The sequence below is a fragment of the Temnothorax nylanderi genome, unplaced genomic scaffold (assembly GCF_030848795.1).
Source record: "Temnothorax nylanderi isolate EJ_2023f unplaced genomic scaffold, tnyl_v1.0 TNYL_tig0154_pilon, whole genome shotgun sequence".
In the NCBI taxonomy this organism is placed as follows: Eukaryota; Metazoa; Arthropoda; class Insecta; order Hymenoptera; family Formicidae; genus Temnothorax; species Temnothorax nylanderi.
Genome location: NW_027249216.1, coordinates 62,563 through 86,024, shown reverse-complemented (window position 1 = coordinate 86,024; position 23,462 = coordinate 62,563). Strand labels below are relative to the sequence as shown.

Sequence of the window (23,462 nt, the reverse complement as noted above, 5' to 3'; positions counted from 1 at the left end):
CATTTAGAGTTTGCCAAAAGATTTATACTTATTTTTACGTATTTATGTAAAATTGTGTGTGCTAAGCATTTTTGTGCTAGCACACTATATTGATTATATATATATATATATATATATATATATATAATAAACTATATTGATCGTTTTAGAATAATTTTTTGTTATTTTTGTCATTATAAACGGTACTAAAAATATGTTGATATAAAATACACATGTATCACTGTTGAATTGCATTGTCTGTTATTATAAAATTATATCCTTTTTTTAATTAATGTATACATACAATCATATACGAAGATGAGATTTGGAAACAATTTATCAACAGCAGATTACTTAAAAGAAAATAAATACATCAATCATCTAACTTTTCATAGATTTACTAGCAGATGTCGCTAATTTGATTTAAGCGGCAAGAACAGAAAATGGTGCGAGTGGCGTTCTAAGCACCTAAGCAGTCGAGTAAAACGGTCTCGAGCAAAAGTGAAGCAAAGCTAAATCGCCGGCGTGGCCACTCTCAGGTTTCTCTCTGCCTCGGGAAATTTGGAAGAATTTTTAATCGCAAAAATCGAACTTCTCGAAAAACGACAATCAGGAGAACATGATCAGCAAGGATGAGGTTACGTTATCTAAAATTTTAACAATTTTCCCAATTTCCAAGAATTACAATTTTGAGAATTTAAAATTCAAAAATTTTTTATGTGGAAAATCGAGTGTCTCAAACATTGATAAAATATATAAAAGAATATGATTGGCAAGGAGTTGCAGTATTTAAAATTCTAAGAATTTTCCACATTTCCAACTATAAATTGTGTAGCAAATAATGCAATTTTTTTTCAGTATTCGGAGTAAAATCTCGTTTTGCTTACGATGTTTAATTTAACGTTATTACGTGGGTCGCATAATAAAGTATGACAATAATTAACGGCGGCCGTGTCACGATATGGCCAATCGATAACCGAATAACGACAATGTAACGCATCTACAACGGCACATTCACCCTAATTTAGACGTTGACCGATCGTGGGGGGCAAGGTGGTCAGACGGGATTCCCACCGGTGCTATTCTTGACCAGACCGCGCTAATATTGACGACGCGCGATTACTTCCAGTCACGCTGGGTGCTAATGCAACTATGAATATCGCAATTTTTTCATCATACCGTACCGCAGTATACAGCAAATTATATTGCAATAATTAGAATAATAATTATGCTAAAATTATACTGATAAAAAAATTTTCTGCATTTTAGTAAATATTAGTTTGCACACAATTAACTGTGAGTACTCGTAACTCTATTTACTGAAATAAAGAAAAATTTTTTAGTGTATATTTGGACCTTTTGTAATTATTCCGTCGAAATTTTCCATTGGAATCTTTTAGAATTTTAATTTCACTTTCGATTAAGTCCAGATTTTTCATCTTTGTATAGTATTTCGTGTCGCGAGAACTTATAAGTATATCCCGTCTCATATGTTATTATATACCGGATTGCTTTGCGGATTCCCTTGGACTTTAAACGGATCATAAGAAATTATAGGATATATAGGAAACTATTATTGCTACACACGCTTCTTTTTTTTTTTATTTCAAGATACGGCGGATATACGATAATTCCCTTATTTAACGACGACCATTAGTAGCAAGGTCGCCATAACGGTATATTTTTCTGTAGAATCCATTAACGCGCGCCAGAGAGATGGAAAATATAATCGTCCGCTTTAGGGGATCGCCGTTTCGACATCCTAAGTTTAGCCGTATTCATTTAAAAGACTATACTTTTCCGTACACAGGAAGTGACGAAATTGCAAATATAGCGATGTTGTTCGTTCAGACGAGCGGCCGATGTCACGTCGCGGAGATACGACACGTTCGAGATATAAATCGTTTCCTTTTCTCGAAAAAAAAAAAAAGAGAAGAAAATAAAAGGGAGAAAAGCAGCGCGAACCTTTACCGTATAATCGTCGGCAATCAATGCCGCCTCCTTTGTCCGCCCCGGCTCGAGTATTCCCGCGAGGTAAAACCAGTTCTCGAGTTAGTGCTTTTGCCTAGGCGTGAGCACGTTGGGTTGCGGCGACGCGACGCCGCGTCATATGTCGAGATCCGTAGTACGATCTGTACTCGGCGAAAAGCAACGCAAGTACGACGGAAAACATTATGCTAATAATCGTGGAAGGCTGCGAAGGTAGTGAAAGGTATGCCGCGCTATCGCGAAAGAAGAAAAAAACAAACGGCAAAGCGAGTGAAGCGCGCGCGAGAATACCCCTCCGCGCGGTGCGCCGTCGCGGTGTCGATTCGATTGGATTCGATCGTCACCGAGAGAGAATCGGGGAAACGCTGGCTGTTGAAATTATAAACGGTTCAGTTTCATCTCTCGGTTCCTCGCTCGTTCCAACGGGAAGAGAAACAACTATTCTCCTTTGTTTTATTTATTTTTTTTCATGTAAGTAATACCGCGATTGGAATATTCTGTTTTTTTTTAAACCAAATCAGAACTTTTACCTCGTCAGTAATTAATTAATGATAAAGATTTTTTATTCGACCTAACTGGCTATCTTTATTAATAATAATTTTAATAATAACAATATTTTATATTATTATTATTATTTAATTAATGATAATAATTTTTTCGTTTGCTTTCTAATCTAAATTAAGAACAAAAACTGATATCCCGGTGGATATTGAGAAAAATAGTGAGTTACATTCAGATCAGTATCTATAAGTGGCGGGCGTAAAACTAACGACGCCGCGGCGCCGAATTAAGTTCTTTGAACTTTTCGATCGGGGAATCTCGGGGAATGGACCCCCGCTCTGTCCCGCTCTGGGTTCCTTGGACTTAAGTTCCGTATAATAATAATACGTGCGTGCAGGCAGGTAGTCTTCGAGGACGGGTGAAGAAGGACGAAGAAGAAGAAGACGATAATGATGATGAAGAAGAGGAAGAAAGGAGGAGGAGTACCGCGGGATAAAAATAGCACACGGTACCGTCGCAAAATAAAAACTAATGATGCGAACCTGCAGAATGACGATCCCGAGAGCCAGACTCGCCGAGCAAGGAGGAAAGCAGGAGGAGAGGCACCAAGGAGCATGCACAGGAGCGGAGGAAAAAGGTCGTTGTCTAAAAGGAAGAATGGGGATTCGTTTTTGGAGGTGGAACAAGAGCGGCAAAATTTTATATTCCAGCTCGGTATATACAGCATTTTGATAAAATACCGTTAATATTGCTAAGATTTAAAGGAGACAAATGTAATGAACTTTTGCGACATCAAAATCTTTAAATTCTTGTTCTCTTGCAATGTCCGTTAATTATCTTGTCAACTAACATAAATTAATATAACAATTGTATAACGAGCTTTATATTTACAAGGATTATTATGTACGATTATTTCTTTCTGTTCCTCATCGCAACAGGGATAGGATTTTAGTTGAAAGACCATCGAAGTTCATCGATTTATCTTCGTGGACCACGTGGCGTCCTTGAAAATCCTTGAAGGTCTACGTCTCGGCAAGTGTATTCTTGGCATTTCATGACGTGCGCGAGATGTTTGCGGTGCCTAAGTCATCTTTGGGAGTCGCGGCGCGCCGCGCCGCATCGACGGGAGCCCGCGATAGTGGGAGCCGGAGCAAGCGGTGGTTGTGTACGCGGTGGAAGAAATCTCCCACCCTCTCGGTGATCGTGCGCTGGATCACGCTATTCGACCTGTCTCCACCTTGTAGTCTCGCCGCGGTGTACCGAGAGCACCTCCGTGTGGTGGCTCACCAGTAAAGTCGGTATCGCCGACCAGTCGCCCAGCCAGCCGGTCAGCTAGCCAGCCAGCCAGCCAGCCAGCCTGCCAGCCTGCCAGCCTGCCAGCTAACTCGCAGAAAACAATCCTTACGTGCACACCGTAACGTGCACATCGGTGGTGCACACCGGTCTTATAATGGCGCGGCATGGTGACCGTTTTGGTACGATAAAAGTTGAGGGCAACCTTCGGGTGTTCCTGCGCCGGTTCGAGGAGAGCTGAGGAAAAAAGAAGAGGGAGTGGAACGGGTTCTCCGGTGCCAGTGTGCAGTCTAGTCCAAGACACAGGATGATAGCAAACGTCCGATGAGCATCCTGCTTCCCGTTGCCCTCCTACCAGAGTAAAAGAGAGAGTGTGTGTGAAGAGAGCGAAAGAGAGAGAGAAAGAGAGAGAGAGAGAGAGAATAGTTCTCCGCGGGTGACTGAGCCACCGCCACCTCCATCCTCCCTCCACCACCGCTAGCGGTGAGAAGAAGAGATGTCGAAACCAGAGGAAATGTCTACCAGGTCAGTGCGCGATTATTATAATTGCTTTCGGATGAATTGGTTGGGCTAATAATGCTCAATAATAAATCTATGACTTTAATTTAGACTCGACTTGTCTTTTATAATGGATAACTCCATATTCTCGTACCTTTAAGTCGCTGATACATATTGAATTTGATGAACCCTTAATTGAGCTCTTTTCGCTGATGTAGGCCTAGTTTACACCGATCTCTTGATATACGCGTATCAAATAGTATATTTGAGCTCATCAGCCAATAATCAAACTAATTTACTAGTTATTTACTATTTAATACGCGTATCAAGTGATCGGTGTAAACTAGGCCTTAGATTCCTAATTTATAACTCGCATGGAATTTAAGATCAATTTGAAATTTTTATTAGTTATTAGTCAAAATTTAAGAATCTAAAAATTAGAGACGTCATTATCATTTTGCTGTTCTTAAACCTTCTCATTGTCATGCAAATGATTTACATTATATTTGCGATTAATTATGTGTTATTTAGTTTCAAAACCTGTTTTTCTTATATTTTTAAATGTAGGTACTGAGACTTGCTTGATTAATAATCAGACGTACTGATCATTAGGGGTTTTATTTAAATCCACTCAAGCATACATATTCAAGTATATTTTGAGTTAAGTACATTATAATGCTATACAAAGCTTATCGCAATATAAACATCGCAAAAAGACATTGCGAGCATTTCAAAATCAATTTACGAAATGATAAAACTTTTTGGTAGGTCTCAGGTTCAAACTGCAGAAAGAAAAGTTCGAGTTTTATTCAAGAAATATATATTAGATTTGTTGGCCAATTCTATTAGAGTGGTAACCTTGTGTATCGCGTGTTTCACGTCATGCGATCTTATATATGCTTGATTTAGAATTAGACGGAAACATATGTCGTTGTTCGCAAATGCATCTGTCACATTTTATGCACGATATCGTTTGTCGTCGGCGTGTCATTGTATTTCCATCAACTGCGTGCGTGGAAAAATACACAAATTTTTCCAACTAATAGACGAAATTGCTGCATATTTTACGTAGTTATGATAAAGCCTGTTATTTTTCGCTATATACTTCTGAATTAGTACGGCAATAAGTTAGAATGAAAGAAAATATATTTGTTTCATTCTAACTTATCGCACTAGTTCATAAGTGCAGCGAAAACGAACAGGCCTATAGTTTACAGGTGCAGAGGTCTCGCTGTTTTATTTAATCGAAATAAAAAAAGGAGATAAATTCAATTAAAATAAGAAATAAATAAAGTTTTATCTCGCTTTTTATAAAGCAAAGTAGACTTTAATCACAAGATTGCGACAATTATGAAGAATGGAAGAGAAATGCGAGAGGGAACAAGAGCGAGAGTGAACCCAATAAAATCGGCTTGATGTCATAATTATAATTAACAGCTTGATTTAACACGCTAGCAAAGACTAGAATGTAGTGCACATCTTTTACAAAAGCAACAACTTTGCCAAAAGCAATAACACGCGTCACTTAGAATCGCGATTCCACACATGTCGTTTTAACCATGTAATACACATGTACAGAATGTATTTGTGATTCAACTAGGTTCTCTGGCATTTAGCTTCCAAAAAAAAAAAAAAAGAAAGAAACGCAAGCGGTCGGAAAATCTTATTTGCCAATAACGAAGCGCACGTACCGCGGGAGGAAACACGGAACGTGTGATTAATCCTTCAATAAGGGATGATTACCGGTTAACGCTTCGGCGTCTCCTCACGCGTGTGCGTGCGCGTATATTAACGTCCACCCGTTACCCTCGTAATGGAACGTGTTTTTCCTTTCGGATTCTGTTTACGGATATTAATTCACCGTAATGCTTCAAGGCGTTTGAACGTTAACGAGCGTGCCGTTTGTTACTGCCGAGATACGAGTTGCCCACGCTATCTCGCGCATGACTATGGCGACAGAACGCCTTAAATTAATAAGTATAATATAGGCGTAAACACGCGGCGCGACTCGACGTTTGGTCGCACGACCCGTGAAGCTCGATATCAAATAAATCGAGTAAAATTTGAACATAAAATTATTTAATGAGACATAAATCTCCACCGCTTACGCCGCGGCGCGGCGCGGCGCCATTGCTGGCTTGTTCCTGAATGAATGTTGAGTTATACGATATGAAGTATCTTGAGAATTTCTTGCGTTGCTTTGCCAGCTAATAGTCGCTGTGTTTATTACAAAATAGACAGCCGATTAATTTAAATGATATCTTCCTTGTAACGATTCATAAAGAAAACATAACTTTTCTTAGAATGTTAGTCATGCAATGAATCGAGCGTATATAATGCATCGGAATTGTATATACAATAATTGATCTTACTGCATAAACTTTGCTAAAATATATCTGAATGTAATGTATCCTATGATCTCTTTGCTAATTATATTAATATAACTTTATAGCATTTTATTAAAAAATATTTTTCTCCTGTTTCACTTATTAAAAAAATATTATTTTACAAAAATAAAAGTAATTTCCCCATGCAAACTAATCTCTATAGTATTATTCTACATTATTTTTTATTTACGAAACATTTCCAATCACTCAAACGTTCGCGAGATGAGTTTCATCGATTGCGAGATTATTATTGATGCTTATTAAGTATATAATTTAACGTTTAGTGACGCAGAGTGGCAACATATTTGATAAAATTTTAAACAGCCTCCATAATTGAAGTCATATAGGATTTTAGCTTCAAATTTGAGCAAATCATATAAGGTTGCTAATATTTGATCAATATTTAATTAAAATATAACAATTTTGAAAATGTATGAAGAATTTTGCCAGACGTAGCAATCGAGAAAATAATTACATGTCTTCTATATTTAGCGTTCAATCTCCTCTTTTCTACATCAAAAAGCAAGAGTGAGAAGGTATCATAATTGGCTTGATAAGCATAGAACTGTTATATCTATCGACTGGAAAACCATGAGATTCTTCGATCGTTAGGTTTTCGGCTTCAATAGCGACATTAACCTTTAGCGCGTAATGATACATTCACATTCAAACTTTCGGCCTTAAGAATGTATTAATAGAACCGGTTATTTATTCACTTGGCAACATATGTTCTGGAAAATGTTCGGCATAATTCTGTCAGAATTACGCAATTGTTCATCTTCGATTACTATAAACACATTAATCCGTAGATCCAGAGAGGAAGGCCAATATTTTTGTTTATTTAAAAAATATTCGAAGTGTCCTCCTTCCACGTTTGTCTTACGCAAATAGAGCACGTTTCTTTGAAGATTCCCGACCTCTCTTACGTTTGATCAGACGGTTTCTTCCCCCACTGTCGTCATTTACGAAAACGCTGCCAAAAATCTGGAGAATTTTAACTCGGCAAGAAAGAAGTCGAAGAGGAGAAAAGTCTGGCAAAAGTTTCACGTAGAAATATATATATTTATCATTCGGAAGCGATTTGATTGAAATGGAATTACGTAAAACGTGAATCACTAGCATGCGACGTTAACATAAGGATACCGTGTGACTTCGAAAGTTTTAAAATATTATTAAACATTTTAATGAAAGTATGATCTTTTTCGTAAAGATTTTTCTTTCTCTCTCTTTTTGGTTAAATATCCGGAGATCGCACGCGTATTACGAAACTTTTTATAGCTCGTTACTGTGTAACACGTGAGCGGCATTTTTTGAAACGTTATTAACGTGAGATTTCGCGAGGTCGATCGTACCACGCGTCTCGCACCGACTGGCGAACGGCGCGGCGGGCGATCGGCGGCGCGTTCGCGAGCAGCGTGTCCGAGCGTTTTACGCATCCGTAGTAAATGGAATCATTCATAGTACCCAGGCGTGGTACTTCCTCGCGAGCGATGTGCCTACTTGTAGCGCGGTGTGCAGCCGCGTGGCCGATTACGGGACTTTTCTCACCGTTGCGCGGTTTACTACCACTGGCACCGTCGCTCGCCTCGAAACGAAGAAGACGCAAATATGCAAACGCGGATGATCCTCGAGACGTCAATCAGCGAGATTCACATTACCTTGAGAATCAGAGAACCGGAGAATTAATTTATACTTTCAATGCCTTACCTGTGCATTTTTAATTAATAACGTTTTAAAGAACGAGTTACAAAGTTATAGAAGCTGCGCGACGTTTCGTGATGCAAAGCGCGTTCGTTTTTCTTTGTATTAAATCTTGAAAGGGACGCTTGTGGAAGAAATAATATTTTCATTCAAAACGTTTGAGTCCATCAAAACTTATAGACTGCCATGCATCTTTATTTTTGCATTACGCTGCAGACAGACATTTATTAGATCATCGTTAAATGCCCGGCAAATATGTTTACCACAAAGTCTACGTTATATACCCTTTACGTAAAATGATAACAATACGCCAGCAAAAATTAGAATTTTGCGTTAAAACCGATGCCACAGCTGTGTCCTTGTTAGGCTTGCAAAACTTACTGTTCATAAAATAAGTGCAATAATTGCTTGCAAAAGCATAATCTAACAGCAAACAGACGGTAAAAATCAAACAAGAATATGCGCGGCACAATGTAACCGCAAATTGGTAGTGAATATCGAGCAAACCGTTTGTTGCCGTTACATAACTCGATAATTTGATGCGTCATTTTAAATACCTTTAAATACCTTTAAGTATTACCTTAAGTATACTGAATAAGCTACGTAATGGCAAGTCTCAGTATTTGCTGCCAATTTACCGTCGTGTTGCACCATGCATGTTCTTGCTCGGTTTTTGCCGTCTGTTTGCTGTCGGATCAACTTGCGGTTCTGCCTGTCATTTTATGAATAAGTAATATTACATTTCTGTCGTTTTGTAAATATCTATTTAATTAGCGGATTTTGCATCAAATCTGTCGTCACTTTGTCAAGGAAACTTCTTACGGACGCTTGACAAAATATGCTCTTTTCAGATTTGGCTAACTGGATATCTATTATTACGTTGTCCTTTTCGCTGGATTCCGGTTAGTCATATCGATTAAATTGTCAAACTTCCACTACGCTTCCGGCTAATTCTCAGCTAAATTAGGGGGCAGAGAAACGTGATGAAAAGTTCAAATCTAAAAGCCAGATAATAGTCGTAATTTTTCAAATTAATGGTTGCCCGCCACGCGATAGCCGCGTAACACGCAGAGTATCCGTCAGGAACTCGAATGCGACGTTGGACGATAGAACGTAACGCGCTCGCCGAGATATATGCTAATTAATAACACAAAGACGCGGATCGAGACGAGACACACGCGTACGTACGTACGTGTAGCGTGAGTACACTAAGTATTTTATTTTTACCGTTTATCATATGTTCGCCTTCGTACCGACACGTTAAACACCGTAACTAACGCTTCCCAGAAGGATGACAGTTAGATCCGCCTAATAATTCATAATGCAAAGGAGATGATGAGTATTTAACTCTTTTGCAACTCTTTAACTCCGAATGAATTAATATCTCGACACGTGATATCGAAGATAGTTCCGTTTGTTCAAAATTTTCCGAGGAGGAAGTTTATAATAAAATTGGCAATAATAAAAATATAGCCCGTTTGCTTTTTTAATTATGGATAATAATATCTCAACACCTGATTAAAGATAATTTCGAATGCTCAAGACTTTTAGCCAAATACGCGATTGATTTGATATCGAAAGCATCGAAATGTGTTAAACGGTCGCAAAATCATTGCAACTTTTATTCCTCGATTGAAACCAATAAAAGGAAAGCAATGAGAATCAGCCATTATGTTTAACATCATTGGGGAGCACGGATTTACATTTTTAGGAACGAGCGATAAAAGTATCATATCTTACTTTGGGAGTAAGGCTCGAAAGATAAAACAAAGGACGATGGGGAAAGTAACCAGATTTTGACCGATGAAACCTTATGCATGTTTTCTTATATTTTTTCATGTGCTGAATCATTATCAAACGTTTATTTCAAGCTGATCTGATAGAAAAATAGCGAAAATCGCATTTAAACCTTGGTGAAAAAATTTCTCACATTTTCTCAGAATATTTGTAAGAATTGAGACTTACGAACAATTCTAAGACATTTTTCCACCAGGGTTGAGTTAGGTTGGGTGATAGAGTGAGCTGGTTTTTTTTTCTCTTTTATGTTAGAATGGGTGATGTGTCAAATTAGAATAAAGGAGGTGGGGTACGAGAGATAGTAGGAGGAGAACATAAGGGTAAGAAAATGTTATATATTCTTGAGTTTTTGTTCCGATTTTTACAAATTTGCTACTTTGCATGCAATTTTTGCTATTTTCTCATCAGTTTGAAATATAATTAAAAGTTTGATAATGATTCAGCACGTCAAAAAATATAAGAAAACAATTCGTAAGAAAGGTTCCATCGCCTCGGTCAAAGGTTACTTTACTCATCGTCCTTTGTCGAGCCTAAACTCGTTACGATTTTTCACCGATATCTTTTAACATGTCCTTTAAACCGCAGCTTAATTCCAAGATCTCGTGATGCCTGACGCGTGCTTTCTACCAAAATAGAAGGATACGACAGCAGAGAGTTACGAGAGTCTTGTTTAGCGACTTTCATCCTATAATCTTCCTGCATACGTGGGTCTCCGATGTGTAACGTATTTTCTGTTCTCTTCCACGCGATTAAAATGGCTTTTCTTCAGTCTCTTTTTTTCAACCATATTCCCTTTACGTTTAGGAGCAAATGGAGGGATTGATTATTCCGAGCTCGTCGCGCGCGTTGGTACACACAGGCGGGAATTTTTCCCCGGGCGTTCGCGTGCGCGATCGTGAATGGTAACCGGGACACGTATTACACGTGACGGTTCCAATGAACGCGTGTTCCAATGAAAATCGTATATATTCCATGCGTGCGCGCAGGTGAACGCGCGAAGCCGTCGCGCGCGGCCAAGTGTGAAAAGAAAATCCTTCTGGGAAAGCGTGCGGCCAATAAGCGGACAATTATAAAAAAGGAAACGCGTCATTCTCTCCGCCGCTGGTTCGCACCGCGCAAACAACACGGCGAATTTTAGATTTTACGGTAATAATCTTATGACGAACCATCGGGAAGAGCCTGCGGCAAACAACGCGGCGAATTTCAGATTTTATGGTAATCTTATGACGAACTATAGGAGGAAACCAAGACAACATTATAATGTCTTAAAGATTCGATGTCTAAGAGACGTCTTGAAAATTTTAATTTTTGGTAACGTCTTTTAAAGACGTCTTTTAGACATGCGTGTTGTCTGGGAAGCTATAGAGATATACGCGTAGATCTTCGAGGACGCGAAAGTTTTGCGACGCCGCGGAATACAATAGGATAATCCGCAGTCTCGCGAAACGTCGATGATTTCATCGAACACTGCCGATTCCTCTATCGCGCTGTTATGAAAGAGCGTAATCGCGCCAAGGACGGCGCTCCAGGCTGATCTGTCCTTTAACAGCGATAATAATCTTTCTCTTTACCTTCGCGCGGCGACGGAAGGCAGAAAGTGTCTATTATAATCCACGCGTAACGACGTCCCCCTTTTGAACGGTTTTGCAGTCGAGAATCGCACGGGACTCGCGCCGCGATAGGAAAAACCATGTCGACGAGGAGGAAGACGCGAAGGACGAAGATGATCCCGCCGGACGGGGGATGGGGCTGGGTGGTCCTGTTCTCCGCCCTCGTCGTCAACTTTCTCATCCCTGGCACCGTCAAGTCCTTCGGCGTGCTCTTCGTCGAGTTTCTGCATGTTTTCAAAGCCTCCTCCACGGCGGCCTCCTGGATGCCGGCGTTATGCTACTTTCTGTACAGCTCGTTAGGTAAAGCAATACTCTTTAAAATAATATTTTACTTTGATTTTAAATTTGAAAATTGCCTGAATTTTCCGAGAACACATCTCGCGTTTTATTTGTGACATATTCATAGATTTAGATGTAAATTAAACTATGTATGATATTATAATAAGTTTTGTTTCTAATTAGATATACAGGATACTTTGCTTTATTACTTTACGAACGAAATTTCGCTTTCAATACACATTGATACATTTGTAAAGTAAATAAAATGCGATGCATATATCCTAAAAATATAATATGAAATATTTTGCAGGTCCTTTATCTAGTATCCTGTCGACCAAGTACTCGTATAAAACGGTGACTCTCATCGGCGGTACTTTTGCAGCCAGCGGGATGATGCTGAGCTACTTCGCTAATTCAGTTACTTATCTTTACGTCAGGTACAGTTTCTTTATCGATTGACGTTCGAGAAGCGTCGCAAGTGAATAAGCAAACACAGTTGTTAACAACTCTGATTTTAATAACTACTATGACGAAACGGTGCCAAAATGTTGTGTAATAAAGCCGGTTGTTGAAGCATTTAAGACGAAAGGTCTCCTTGATTTACGTATTTTATTCAAGTCTTTGATTTACGTATATTACTTCTTCCAACTGAATTAAAATCTGTTCTGTGAAATATTTAGTGTACACGTAATACATTAAAATGCTACACGAAACATCCCAGGTAGCAAGCTGACGTTATTTGTCGTCATTTTACGTCAAAATGACTTTTTTGATGACATTTTGACGTTATAATTCTTGCATGTATAAAGAATAAAAAATTAACATTTTCTGGCATTTCTCAAAAATTTTTATACTTTTAATATTTATAAATAATAGTTTTTTTAATGCGTAGTTATGGTCTTATGGTCGGGATCGGCGCTGGATTGTCATTTCCACCGACGGTTTACATCGTTACGCAATACTTCGAGAGACTACGAGGGGTAGCGAACGGTCTGTGCATTTCTGGTAGCGCGATCGGCACTATAGTGCTACCACCGTTACTGCAATATCTCTTGGACTGCTTTGGATACAGGTAATTTACTAAAAAAAGTCATATACACAGAAAAAAAAGAAGTGTTAAATTAACACTGATATACTTGTATATACTTGTATATACGCAAGAATATATAATCTTTCTCTTATAAGAATTTCACCTTTTTATTTCAATATTTTTTTCTTGATTGAACCATATATAAAACTTCGTTTAACTATATAAATGACTGTATTCAAGCAAGTTTTTCTCATTTCAAGATTATATATTCTTGCATATACATATACAAGTATATCAGTGTTGATTTGGCACTTCCTTTTTCTCTGATAATGTCTACTTAAGAGAACATGGAGGAGCAATTATTAGAAAAACTGAATGTGAATTATTCAGATGTTCCTTTCGGCTCCTGTTTCGAGAACAAGATATCTATTCTACCGAGAGCGCTTCCGCAAAAGACTTTATACAGTAGTCCCAACTGCTTTCGAGGGATCGGAAAGTAGAAGCGCACTCCGAAGCGGCTTGGGAAGCCACATGGCACAAAACCTTTCGCAAACTTACTCGTCGAAATCTTCGTCCCAAGAAAGGTCCCGCAGACGTCGAACAATGAAGCCTCGTCAATTCGGAAATTCTAATTCCTCCAGTTTCCTATGCGTTCAGTTAGAGAGAAAATCAATCCATACTAGTACAGCTGTACTGTAGATATATTTACGTCAACGATATAAAACGTTTTAATTATTAATTCTTTTGAAAAATCGTACTTACGATAGTCTCTGGTTAATACCGTCTTATGTCAACGATATAAAACAGTTTTTTAATTACCAAATCGTTTGAAAAATCGCAATTACAATACCTTCCTAGTTAATATCGTCGAACAAATAAATATAAAACTTTGATAAAATTTAGTCTAAAAACAAATAACAATAGTAACGGAAATACAACAAGCCCAGGTCCAAGTTGAAGTTTTATCTGAAAACCATTTCCTTCTCGCCCCTTAAAAACAAAGCTGGATGCATACCTTACTTAAATCAGGTTTCATTGTCACATTCCAGAGGAGCTGTCCTCATCATGGGCGCGATCACGCTGAACACGCTGGTCTGCGCCCTCCTATATCATCCGGTCGAGCAGCACATGAAAATTGTGCCCCTGGACGAGGGAGTCGATAACGAAGCGCTGACCCTCGACGAGCCTATCGGTGGAAAATGGGAGACGACTGAAAAAATAAGAGAGAACGCAAAATTCGACGACGAACCAATACGCAAGTTTTCGGATCTTTTACACAACGCGCCGACCCTCGAAGAGCCTGTCGGCGAGAAATGGGAATCGATTGAAAAAATGGGAGAGGACGCAAAATTCAATGACGAACCAATACGCAAGTTCTCGAATCTTTTGCACAACGTGGTGCTAGAGTCAACCACGGAGAAGGCATCCAGTGGGCCTAAGAGGAAATTGGATTACAAGGAGAATGATACGATCGTAGGATTACGGTACAACGCTGTTAAGGACGAGGATTCGCATATACAGGAAGAAATTCCGCGAGAGAATACTCTGAATGAGTTTTGCATGACGACTCCGCGTCTTGCCGAGGAAGATGGCGATCGTCCGAATGGCGATACCCAGAATTTATCGCAGCGAGACAGTGCTGTTGCCGAGAAGGATGGTAGGTCGCAATTGAACTCCTCGAAAGTCGAGGAAAACCGAAAGGAAGATAGCAGGGTGTGCGTCGAGGAACCGAGACGGAGCTCGACAAAGACACCGAAGAAATGCGATAGCAAGCTCGAGAAGATGCCCTTCTTCGACCTGAGCGTGCTGAGGGATCCCATTTACCTGGTGATTCTCATCTCCAACTCCACGTCGGCCATCAGCAACACGAACTTTATGATTCTCCTGCCGTCCTACGCGATCGCTGAGGGCTTCGACAAAAACTCGTCGGCCCTCCTGCTGTCCATAGTTTCGGCGTTGGATCTGGTCGGCAGGATCAGCGGCGCGTCCTTATCTGACATCGATTTTATGCCCAAGTATTATTACTTCGTGGGCGGACTCGGCACCAGCGGGATCGCCCTGGCTCTGTTACCGATGGCTACCAGCTACACCATGCTATCGTTCTTCTGCGCCCTCTTCGGCCTGTCATCAGGCATGTACATCGGCATCACGACGGTCATCCTCGCGGATATGCTGGGACCGGAGAAGCTCAGCTCGTCCTATGGGATCTCGTTGTTCGTTAACGGCGTGTTGCAGCTCGTCGGACCGCCCGTTTGCGGGGTCATCTTCGAGAACGTGCTGTCGTACAAGCCGATCTTCTTGGCCTTCGGAATCATCCTGATTTTGGGCACCGCGCTCTGGGCGGTGGTGCCGCTAATCAACAGAAATAATAAAAAGGATATAGAAGCGATATAGGATTCGCGCAGACAATCAACGAATCGATTTAAATGAGCGTTCTGCAAAAGACTTTACGTATTACAATCGCGACAATTAAATTGTTGGGGATTCAACAACATTCTTAGACACTTTTAAACATGAAACAACGAACACTTGAGTCGTTGTATATTTCTAGGCGAATTTGACACTTATGTTTCTTACGATATTTGTGCTCTAGAAAGGAAATCTGGGAAAGCTCGTAAAATTTATTTAATATTAGATCTGAAATATATTGAGCTTTGTATCCACAAATCCAGCACGACCGTGCATATATTATAGTTATATCTGCGCAGCAGGTATTTAGTATTTTTCACGATTCGTGCCATTATTGCTACATAAAGGAGGGTCCACATTATCGAGCAGAACCGCGAGCCGAACTTCGCCGCGAACCGATCATGCGTCCACATTATCGAGCCAATCTTTGTCGGCTCGATAATTTCGGTTCGTGGCGAAGTTCGGCTCGCGGTTCTGCTCGATAATGTGGACCCTCCTTTAAAGATTGCTACATAAATCGTCATGTAACGAAGGCTTGTATAAACTGAATAGCTGTCATTAAGGACAGAACAATTTTCTACTTTACCGAAATGTCGATCGATAAATTGTTGTTTAAGATGAAAGGAATATCTATTCGCAAATATTCGTTGACAGAATAGATATATATTATGTATATTAGTAATAAATTTTATACCATCCTGAAAAATGAATATTTTGTAGAAAATATTTTTCCATCAATACGATATTAATATTTTTACAGCATTTATCTTGTTTTTACGAGCTTTTCTGGAACGTGCACACATCAAGCTATTATCAAGCTGCTTGATTCCGTAGCCTATTAACATAAGTTTAATTGTTAAAAATAATTTTTACTGCCAGTAACAAAATAGTATCATTGAGAAATATCTATAAACTTATGTCACATCTAATAAAAATACCTAAAACGTTAGAAGATGACGTAGATATAAGAACATACATGTACGCGTATTACAGGAGTTCCGTTAGACGACTTTGTGCCAAAGTGATCAGGAAAGTTTTTAGTAGTTCGAATCACATTCAGTCAGAGACATTTAGTTATTAAATCATATAACGGCAATGAATATTCGATTATGCTAAATGTTGAATAGTCGGAAATACGTAATAATATAATATAACTAAGTATAGTTAGATCATGAGGACCATAACGTAACCATTAGAAATAAGTTTAACAGTTCTGAATATTCCTTATGTCTTTGAATCAACGTTTCTCTTTTTCTTCTCTCTCTCTCTCTTTCGATTAATGTTTTTTATCTAAACTGAAAAGATAAGGTAATTGAAAGTAATTTCAGAAGACTCTTTTATTATTTTCATAGACAATATAGAAGATGTCGGTGCCGTAATACGCAGGGAAATAGAAGATAAAGAAATATTTTTTTTGAATTAAGTAAATAATAAATACCTTTTTTATCCGATTTTATTGTAGCTTTAGGTTTTTAACTTAATTCTACGAGTTTTCTGACACAAGTTTTGTGTATGCGAATATAACGAAAAAGAAGGATATGTTGAATGACATTTTTCGTAATCTTTTTAAAATTTGGGCAATGTTGAGATTATTTACTATATGCAAAATATATTTCTGTACATATCTGTGCGTGTCTTTTGCTCAATTCTCTTGCTTTCATTTGTTGAAGATACATAATTCTCGACTGTATCGCTTGTACAATTAATTTATGTCATACAGTTTGTATTATTCTAACATTCCCCTAATTCCTCATCAGTTCAATTCCGCTATTACAATTAATTTGATATATCTAATGCATTTCGCGGATTAAGAAAACGCGTTATTTACACGCATTTATTTCTACTTACTAGATTATCCAAAAAGTATGCCGCAGTATTAAATCCTAACAAAATAAGTGTATACCTACGTGGATATATGTATAATGAAAATAAGATCTCTAATATATTTTTGCGGCTGAATTTTTAAAATTTTTGAAATGATTTTTTGTTAGCAAAAGTTTGATAGCGCGTTATCTTTTTCCAAATTTTTAGATTTCGAATATTTAGATAATTATACTTTAAATAAAAATAATGAAAAAGTTACAATTAAAAATTTCTGATAATTAGATAAATGTCATAAATAATAGATACGAAATATTGGACGAATGTAATAATTGATTTGTAATCAATCTTTTATATGTTACCTATAATAGATTTGAAAAGCGTACGATTCCTCGATAAGATTTTAAGCAATCTTAGTTGTTGTATATAATAACCGATATAAAATATTCAATTACTTACAGATGTGTCGGTAATGTAAGAAAAAGTCAAATAGAAAATATCTCTTAAAATTCAAAGTTCTCTTGTCAGTTTTGTGCAGTTTTTGACGGAAACAAAAGAAAAAGCGGAGTAGCAAGTAGAGATGTAAGATTATTATAAGTGCTAGAAAGTGGCAGGTTACGAAGTTGCTGTGTCTCTTCGTCCTGTGAATGAAACGATAGAGCGAATGCCTTTTACGGAAGTCTGAAATGTTAAGAACACAGTAGCTCTTGTTAATCATATGATTCAAATAATAATGACACATTTCAAATTATCGCAACGATCTCACGAAGAGGAATTACCTTTTTTTTGGATCCATTGAGAAAGTCCTTGTACATTTCCGAGCGTAAATATCTCGAGTAGCTGTCACTTTTCATTAGATGATATACATGCGCCTGGAAAATAACAATATAGAGAAAGTTAAAATATAAAATATATTGTTTAGACATCATATATTTGACTTTGTATAATAATATAAATCAATTCACAAGAAACGGATCGTTAATCTTGTTTAATACTCCTTTTGAACGATCTGTTTCAAGTAGTTTTCTATTTCTTATCTTTAATACAAAAAATAAATAAAGTTTAATAACTTTTCTAAATTTTTATTTTTAATTGGTTTTATTGTTTTATTCCTCTATTCTATATGATATATCTAATCAAATAATTAATAACTTAAATTTATACCGCAGCAACGTCGAAGCACCATCGGTCTGGGTTTTCGAGACTTTTTTTGGTAACCTCGTAAGACCGAGAATCGACATTGATGGGACAACTGGCATCCGTGTCCAAAAATTCACGCCATATCTCTTCGACTTTCATCTGGACGTCTTTCTGCGGTAAAGTTTTCAATTCCTGAACGGTTTCCCAAAATCTGCACATATCATAAATGATCTCGTCTCCCTGATGTAAATTCAACATCGTATTACGTGTGTAGATAGATAGTATATAAAAGTGTAAATACACGAGTATGAAATAGTAACGTTTATAGCTGAAGAAAAAGAAAAACTTACGCGAGAGTTGTTATACGTACTTGAGATTTTCGCCGCTAAATTCCTTATCTAAAAAGCGTATAAATTGTTCTCTACCAACGGGATCTTGTAAGAGTTCTTGAAGACTGAACGCCCACCTCTTTACTCTTCTCATAGGTATTTCTTTCCTACGTATCCGTAAATATAAATATGCGTGGAAAAACATATAGATAACACATAACGTCTGGATGAAATTTACCACAACTAATGCGAAAAATTTTTTCTCTTTATTATAACAATGATACTTACGCTAATTTCTCCTGCTCCCACATTTCCGGGCTGTCGGATATCCATGGATTTGTGAGCTCGGGTAGGGTGAAAAAGGGATCGTACTCCATGTATTGTTCAAAGTACCCAATCAAACTAAAAATATCACAAATATCGATTAGCCTATAAACGCATATAATATACACATTTAGCGAAGCTTAAATAAATTGTAATATTATATCATCGAACGACATGGAACAAAATCTGGAACGGACACACATTTTACTTTCGCTATTTTATACATGGAAATATTTAACCAAGTTAAATCTCGATTGACTTTAACAAATGTTAATACAATAATGTTCCCAAATATATAATATCCCTTGGTTTATTTTGCTAAAACAGATAACTCTATTGACATACGCTTCGGCTACTTTCGAGACCTTGATGACGGGCTTGTGCAGTCTGTCTTTCAGAGTTTCGATCTCCTTCTGCAAAAATTCTATCGATGTGGTCGCACTCGTTTCTGCAGACGGCGATATTTTGCCACCCGCGACGCCCAGTTGCAAATGCTTACTTGGTTGTACGACAGGTTTATAACTACGACAAGCTTTCTTAATATCCAGCTCCGTCGTGTTTACGCATCCGGGCTGAAATGTAATTTAATTGACAACCGATATTTCTCTAATAAAAATCTTCCTCTCACTTTTCCTTATTTATAACGCAAAAATTCTTGTCCCGATATTTTATCAATGAGAAAACATATATGTAAATGTTCTTTATTTTTATCTATTATTCTAACGTAATAAGAATTTACCATTGGCCGATGTACATCCCAGAAGGCTCTTTCTTGGCTATCCAAGACTTTTCTTTCTAATTTATCTCTTTTCTTGTCAACTTTGCTTTGCGCTTCTGCCTGCATAAAAATAAATTCCCATTTTCGCGAAAACATCTTTTGCAATCGAGCCAGATTCTCCGCCTCGTAATCCGCCAATTCCAATCGCGTTTTATTCTGCATCGTCCTTTTGCATAAATAGACAGCTGTAACATTTAACGTAGTAACGCACCAACGGGTATATCATGATACAGTTACGAAAATATGACACGTATATGTATACAAAGTTTGATATAAATCGCTAAAATTGATAATAAGTAATGCTACGTTTCTTCTTGATCAATTACTTTTTAGCAAGATTGGCAAACAAGAATAATTTTTATAATTATTAAATATATTGCTAATTGAATCATTTGCATCCACGATACAAGTGACAAATTAAATTACACTAATGATAATATTAATATTTTTATTAATATTATCCAATTATATTATTAATATTTACCGTAATCAGTGTTCTCAGGTTCCCAACAATTCGATGGCCAAAAATACGGTGTTTGAAACCTGTAGAATGTGTTGTCGCTCTTTACGGTAAGGCAGTGGTCGTCGATAGGAAAAAAATAACCATGGGATGCCATAAGATGAGCCACGTGAAGAGCCTCTGAATTAACATACCAATATATTACACGTTTCAGATTCATATATTAATCACGGATAGGATCTAAGAATTAATTTAAATTAAGAAAATAGATCTTCTACCTTGATCATCGATATCCATACCCTTCATCATCCATGCCATAAGATCTGCACCTGGAATTATATATAAATTATATATAATTATTTTATTCGTTAAATCTTCGTTTAAGGTCGCTAATAATACTCGGCCTAAATTTATGCCCTCAGAGAGGCTTGCATAAGAAAATTCCATTTTCCGTACATTTCTTTTTAAGTTTAACTTTAAATTGACAATAAAAGATCGTGCTTATGACGTTAAAACACAAGTATCTCCGCCTTTACCTGTAAAAACAGACGGCGTCTTCGTCATGAAGGTCTTAACTGTTTTTACGGGCACACCGGTGAATTCGTCCAACATCTTTTCCACAATCGACTCCATCTAAAAAGTAATACAGTAATATTATTTTATGTAAAATAACGAAAGCAATGTCGTTTGGCTTGAAAAAAAAATTAAAAGAAAAACAGTTGAAATTAATTTAAATTGCACTTAAGTCGAACAGGTATTCTAATATTAAACCCTTCGTTTTTATTCGCGATAATACCTTTTTGTAGACAAGGTAATTAGGGGTGTCTTCGGCGCAAGAGGCAGTGACGTTGTACGTGGGGGTATTGGGGGACAAATCCGGGGAATCGTTCGCACGATCGTCCTCATTTCTTTTATCCACATCTTCAACATGCTCGGGCGCCTTCTTGCTGCTGCTACTGCTGCTACTTTTCTCTATTGGTTTTCGGCGGCAAGCCGATTTTTCGGAGTTCATAGTTACCATATCCACTCTACGTAAAAAACACAACGATTCTTTTTGTACAACGTTAACACGTTAAGGGCGTTGCGATAAATAGAACGGATAGAATAAATCTGAATAACTAAAGATCGTAATCGCGATGTAATAAGATTGAATTAAGTTTTATGACGGAAAGAGTTTTACAAGTAATTAAATTTGTTCGATCACGCTTGAAGATCGGTAAAAAATCCAGCTTCGAAAAAAAACTAAGATTTTAAAATTAACTCTCAAATCTTTTATTTTACGCTGGACCTAGCGTTAATTTTTTTCAGATTAATGATATATGAAATTTAGCGCGATACCGTTTGTCGAACGAACACACGATATTGCAGAAAGGCCTCGAGATATCTTAATATATTCTTGCGCAATTTTTCTCGCGTGAGCAAAGTTTCCACGACATCGATCCCAGCGACCAATTATCTAATTACGATATAAAATGTTTGTCCGCGGCAGACCTGACGGACCGTTTTTTCACACATGGATACTTCCAATTTCCAGTAGATTTTTTTTTCCCAACGAGAGAATATCAAAGGACAGATAGAGTTCTTGAGATATAAAACGGTATCATCCGAGATTGGCACATGAGACAACATCTATCGCTACGGCCTATTTCACAGCCAACCCCCCTCCCCCCGTCCCGCCCCCTCTTCCCTATCGCCGGATACTCGGCGATGGGAGGGTGATTGCGAAGAGGATATCGGTAAGATATTGTCACCCAACACGTCAATCTCGATGCCGAATAGAAACGCGAAGAGATTAAATAACGAGAGCAAATCACGCACGAATTCTCGCACCGTTTCGCTACAAATAATAATACCGATATGCTTTAATATAAATTGTAGTTATTAAGAAATGAAAATATTATTGACAGAAATATTTTCTTAAATCTAATAATAATATATCGTATTAAAAGAAATATCCGAGATCGATATACTGCTTTTTTTATATTTAGCTGGAAAACCTACCTGAATTGTAACACCTCGATCCGCCAAGCTGTTCTTAAATCGCGCGAAATTCACGTACTGCCTAGCACGAGATTTATCGACGCGTCATCATCCCTCGTCATATTCGTATAAACACCGTAAATTCATGTGATATTTCTTAAAAAAATTTTCGATCTTTTTGCTCGGAGAACGACGACGATCAACGAGAGTACATCGAGTTTGCAGCATCCGCCTATCGGGGATGTACGCGGGCGTCGCGACGGCGACGGCAACCCTTTCACTGTGCGTCACACAACACGGAGCACCCTCGTTGGAAAATAACGATGAACGAGCATCATATTTGCATCCAAGACCGATCGAGGAGCCTCCCGAACGAATCTGAGCGAACGTACTCCAAATTCATATCTCTCGACACTTGGTAGAGGAGCGGACGCTTCGGGCTCGCACTAATCATCGACTTTCACATCCCGGATAACGACACAAAGAGAGACAGAGACAGAGAGAGAGAGAGAGAGAGAGAGAGAGAGAGAGAGAGAGAGAGAGAGAGAGAGAAAGAGCAATTTACGATATAATCGCACCTCACCAACGGTAGTTCGCGTGTTGACCCGTGCGAGGAACAGGTCAAGATAGTAGGGGGGTAAAAGTGCGCGCGCGCGCCCCTTTCATGATCTACGCAGCGGTTTGTGTTTCCTAAGGGCGCACATTAGATTGACTATCCTCATGCCGAGGCTGCAAGTGCGCAGGTTTCGAGTGCCGTTTTGGTCTTGTGCCAGGGTGAGAATCGAAATCCCGTACAGTTGAGCGGCGAGCCGGGAATAACCAGTCGATAAAACGAGACGCGGCTGCGCCCCGCGCGCCGAATCGTAATGTCGCGCTGAAAGCGCACATACGTCTCGATTTTCAATTTCTACTTGGAGAGATTCGTATTTTAACAACCAATAATGTAGACTGTAGATGAATAAATCGGTTTGAAAACGTATTGTAATATACATATGTAGTGCATACATATATATTGTAATTTAATCTTGTGTTCATAATATGTAAATGAAAGAAAAAAACAATCAAGTTTACTTTTTTTAAATTAAAATAACTTGAAGTTATGATTTATTTTACCTCGTTCCTAATTATATTTCAATCCAAATCCTTTGTTCCTTTCA

The 23,462-nt window shown here is 38.1% G+C and overlaps 2 protein-coding genes and 1 long non-coding RNA gene across 6 annotated transcripts; 1 reads left to right on the top strand and 2 right to left on the bottom strand.

Annotated features, from left to right (window-relative positions):
• The first annotated feature begins 364 nt into the window (after nt 1–364).
• On the top strand, nt 365–17,099 carry LOC139777592 (monocarboxylate transporter 12). Of its 3 annotated transcripts, XM_071715139.1 has the most exons (7): nt 365–616; nt 2,867–3,183; nt 3,408–4,287; nt 11,796–12,055; nt 12,345–12,471; nt 12,927–13,106; nt 14,114–17,099. In XM_071715139.1, the coding sequence occupies exons 3-7, from the start codon at nt 4,259–4,261 to the stop codon at nt 15,456–15,458; spliced, it is 1,941 nt and encodes a 646-aa protein (XP_071571240.1). In that variant the 5' UTR covers nt 365–616; nt 2,867–3,183; nt 3,408–4,258; the 3' UTR covers nt 15,459–17,099. The 3 variants fall into 3 exon arrangements, with proteins under 3 accessions (XP_071571240.1, XP_071571241.1, XP_071571239.1); XM_071715140.1 differs by having other exon boundaries at nt 365–3,106; XM_071715138.1 differs by having other exon boundaries at nt 365–3,183.
• LOC139777595 (uncharacterized) lies at nt 12,219–15,018 on the bottom strand. Its single transcript, XR_011719393.1, has 2 exons — nt 14,889–15,018; nt 12,219–14,274 (listed from the first exon to the last, which is right to left on the bottom strand). It is a non-coding gene; the product is annotated as an uncharacterized lncRNA (long non-coding RNA).
• Nucleotides 16,909–23,307, bottom strand: Rsg7 (regulator of G-protein signaling 7). 2 transcript variants are annotated; one of them, XM_071715141.1, is made up of 12 exons: nt 22,327–23,267; nt 21,122–21,353; nt 20,862–20,958; nt 20,604–20,654; nt 20,350–20,505; nt 19,827–20,050; nt 19,433–19,659; nt 19,052–19,165; nt 18,805–18,930; nt 18,459–18,645; nt 18,074–18,166; nt 16,909–17,975 (listed from the first exon to the last, which is right to left on the bottom strand). In XM_071715141.1, the coding sequence occupies exons 2-12, from the start codon at nt 21,344–21,346 to the stop codon at nt 17,910–17,912; spliced, it is 1,566 nt and encodes a 521-aa protein (XP_071571242.1). In that variant the 5' UTR covers nt 21,347–21,353; nt 22,327–23,267; the 3' UTR covers nt 16,909–17,909. The 2 variants fall into 2 exon arrangements, with proteins under 2 accessions (XP_071571242.1, XP_071571243.1); XM_071715142.1 differs by lacking the exons at nt 16,909–17,975; nt 18,074–18,166 and having other exon boundaries at nt 18,487–18,674; nt 22,327–23,307.
• Nucleotides 23,308–23,462: the final 155 nt, after the last annotated feature.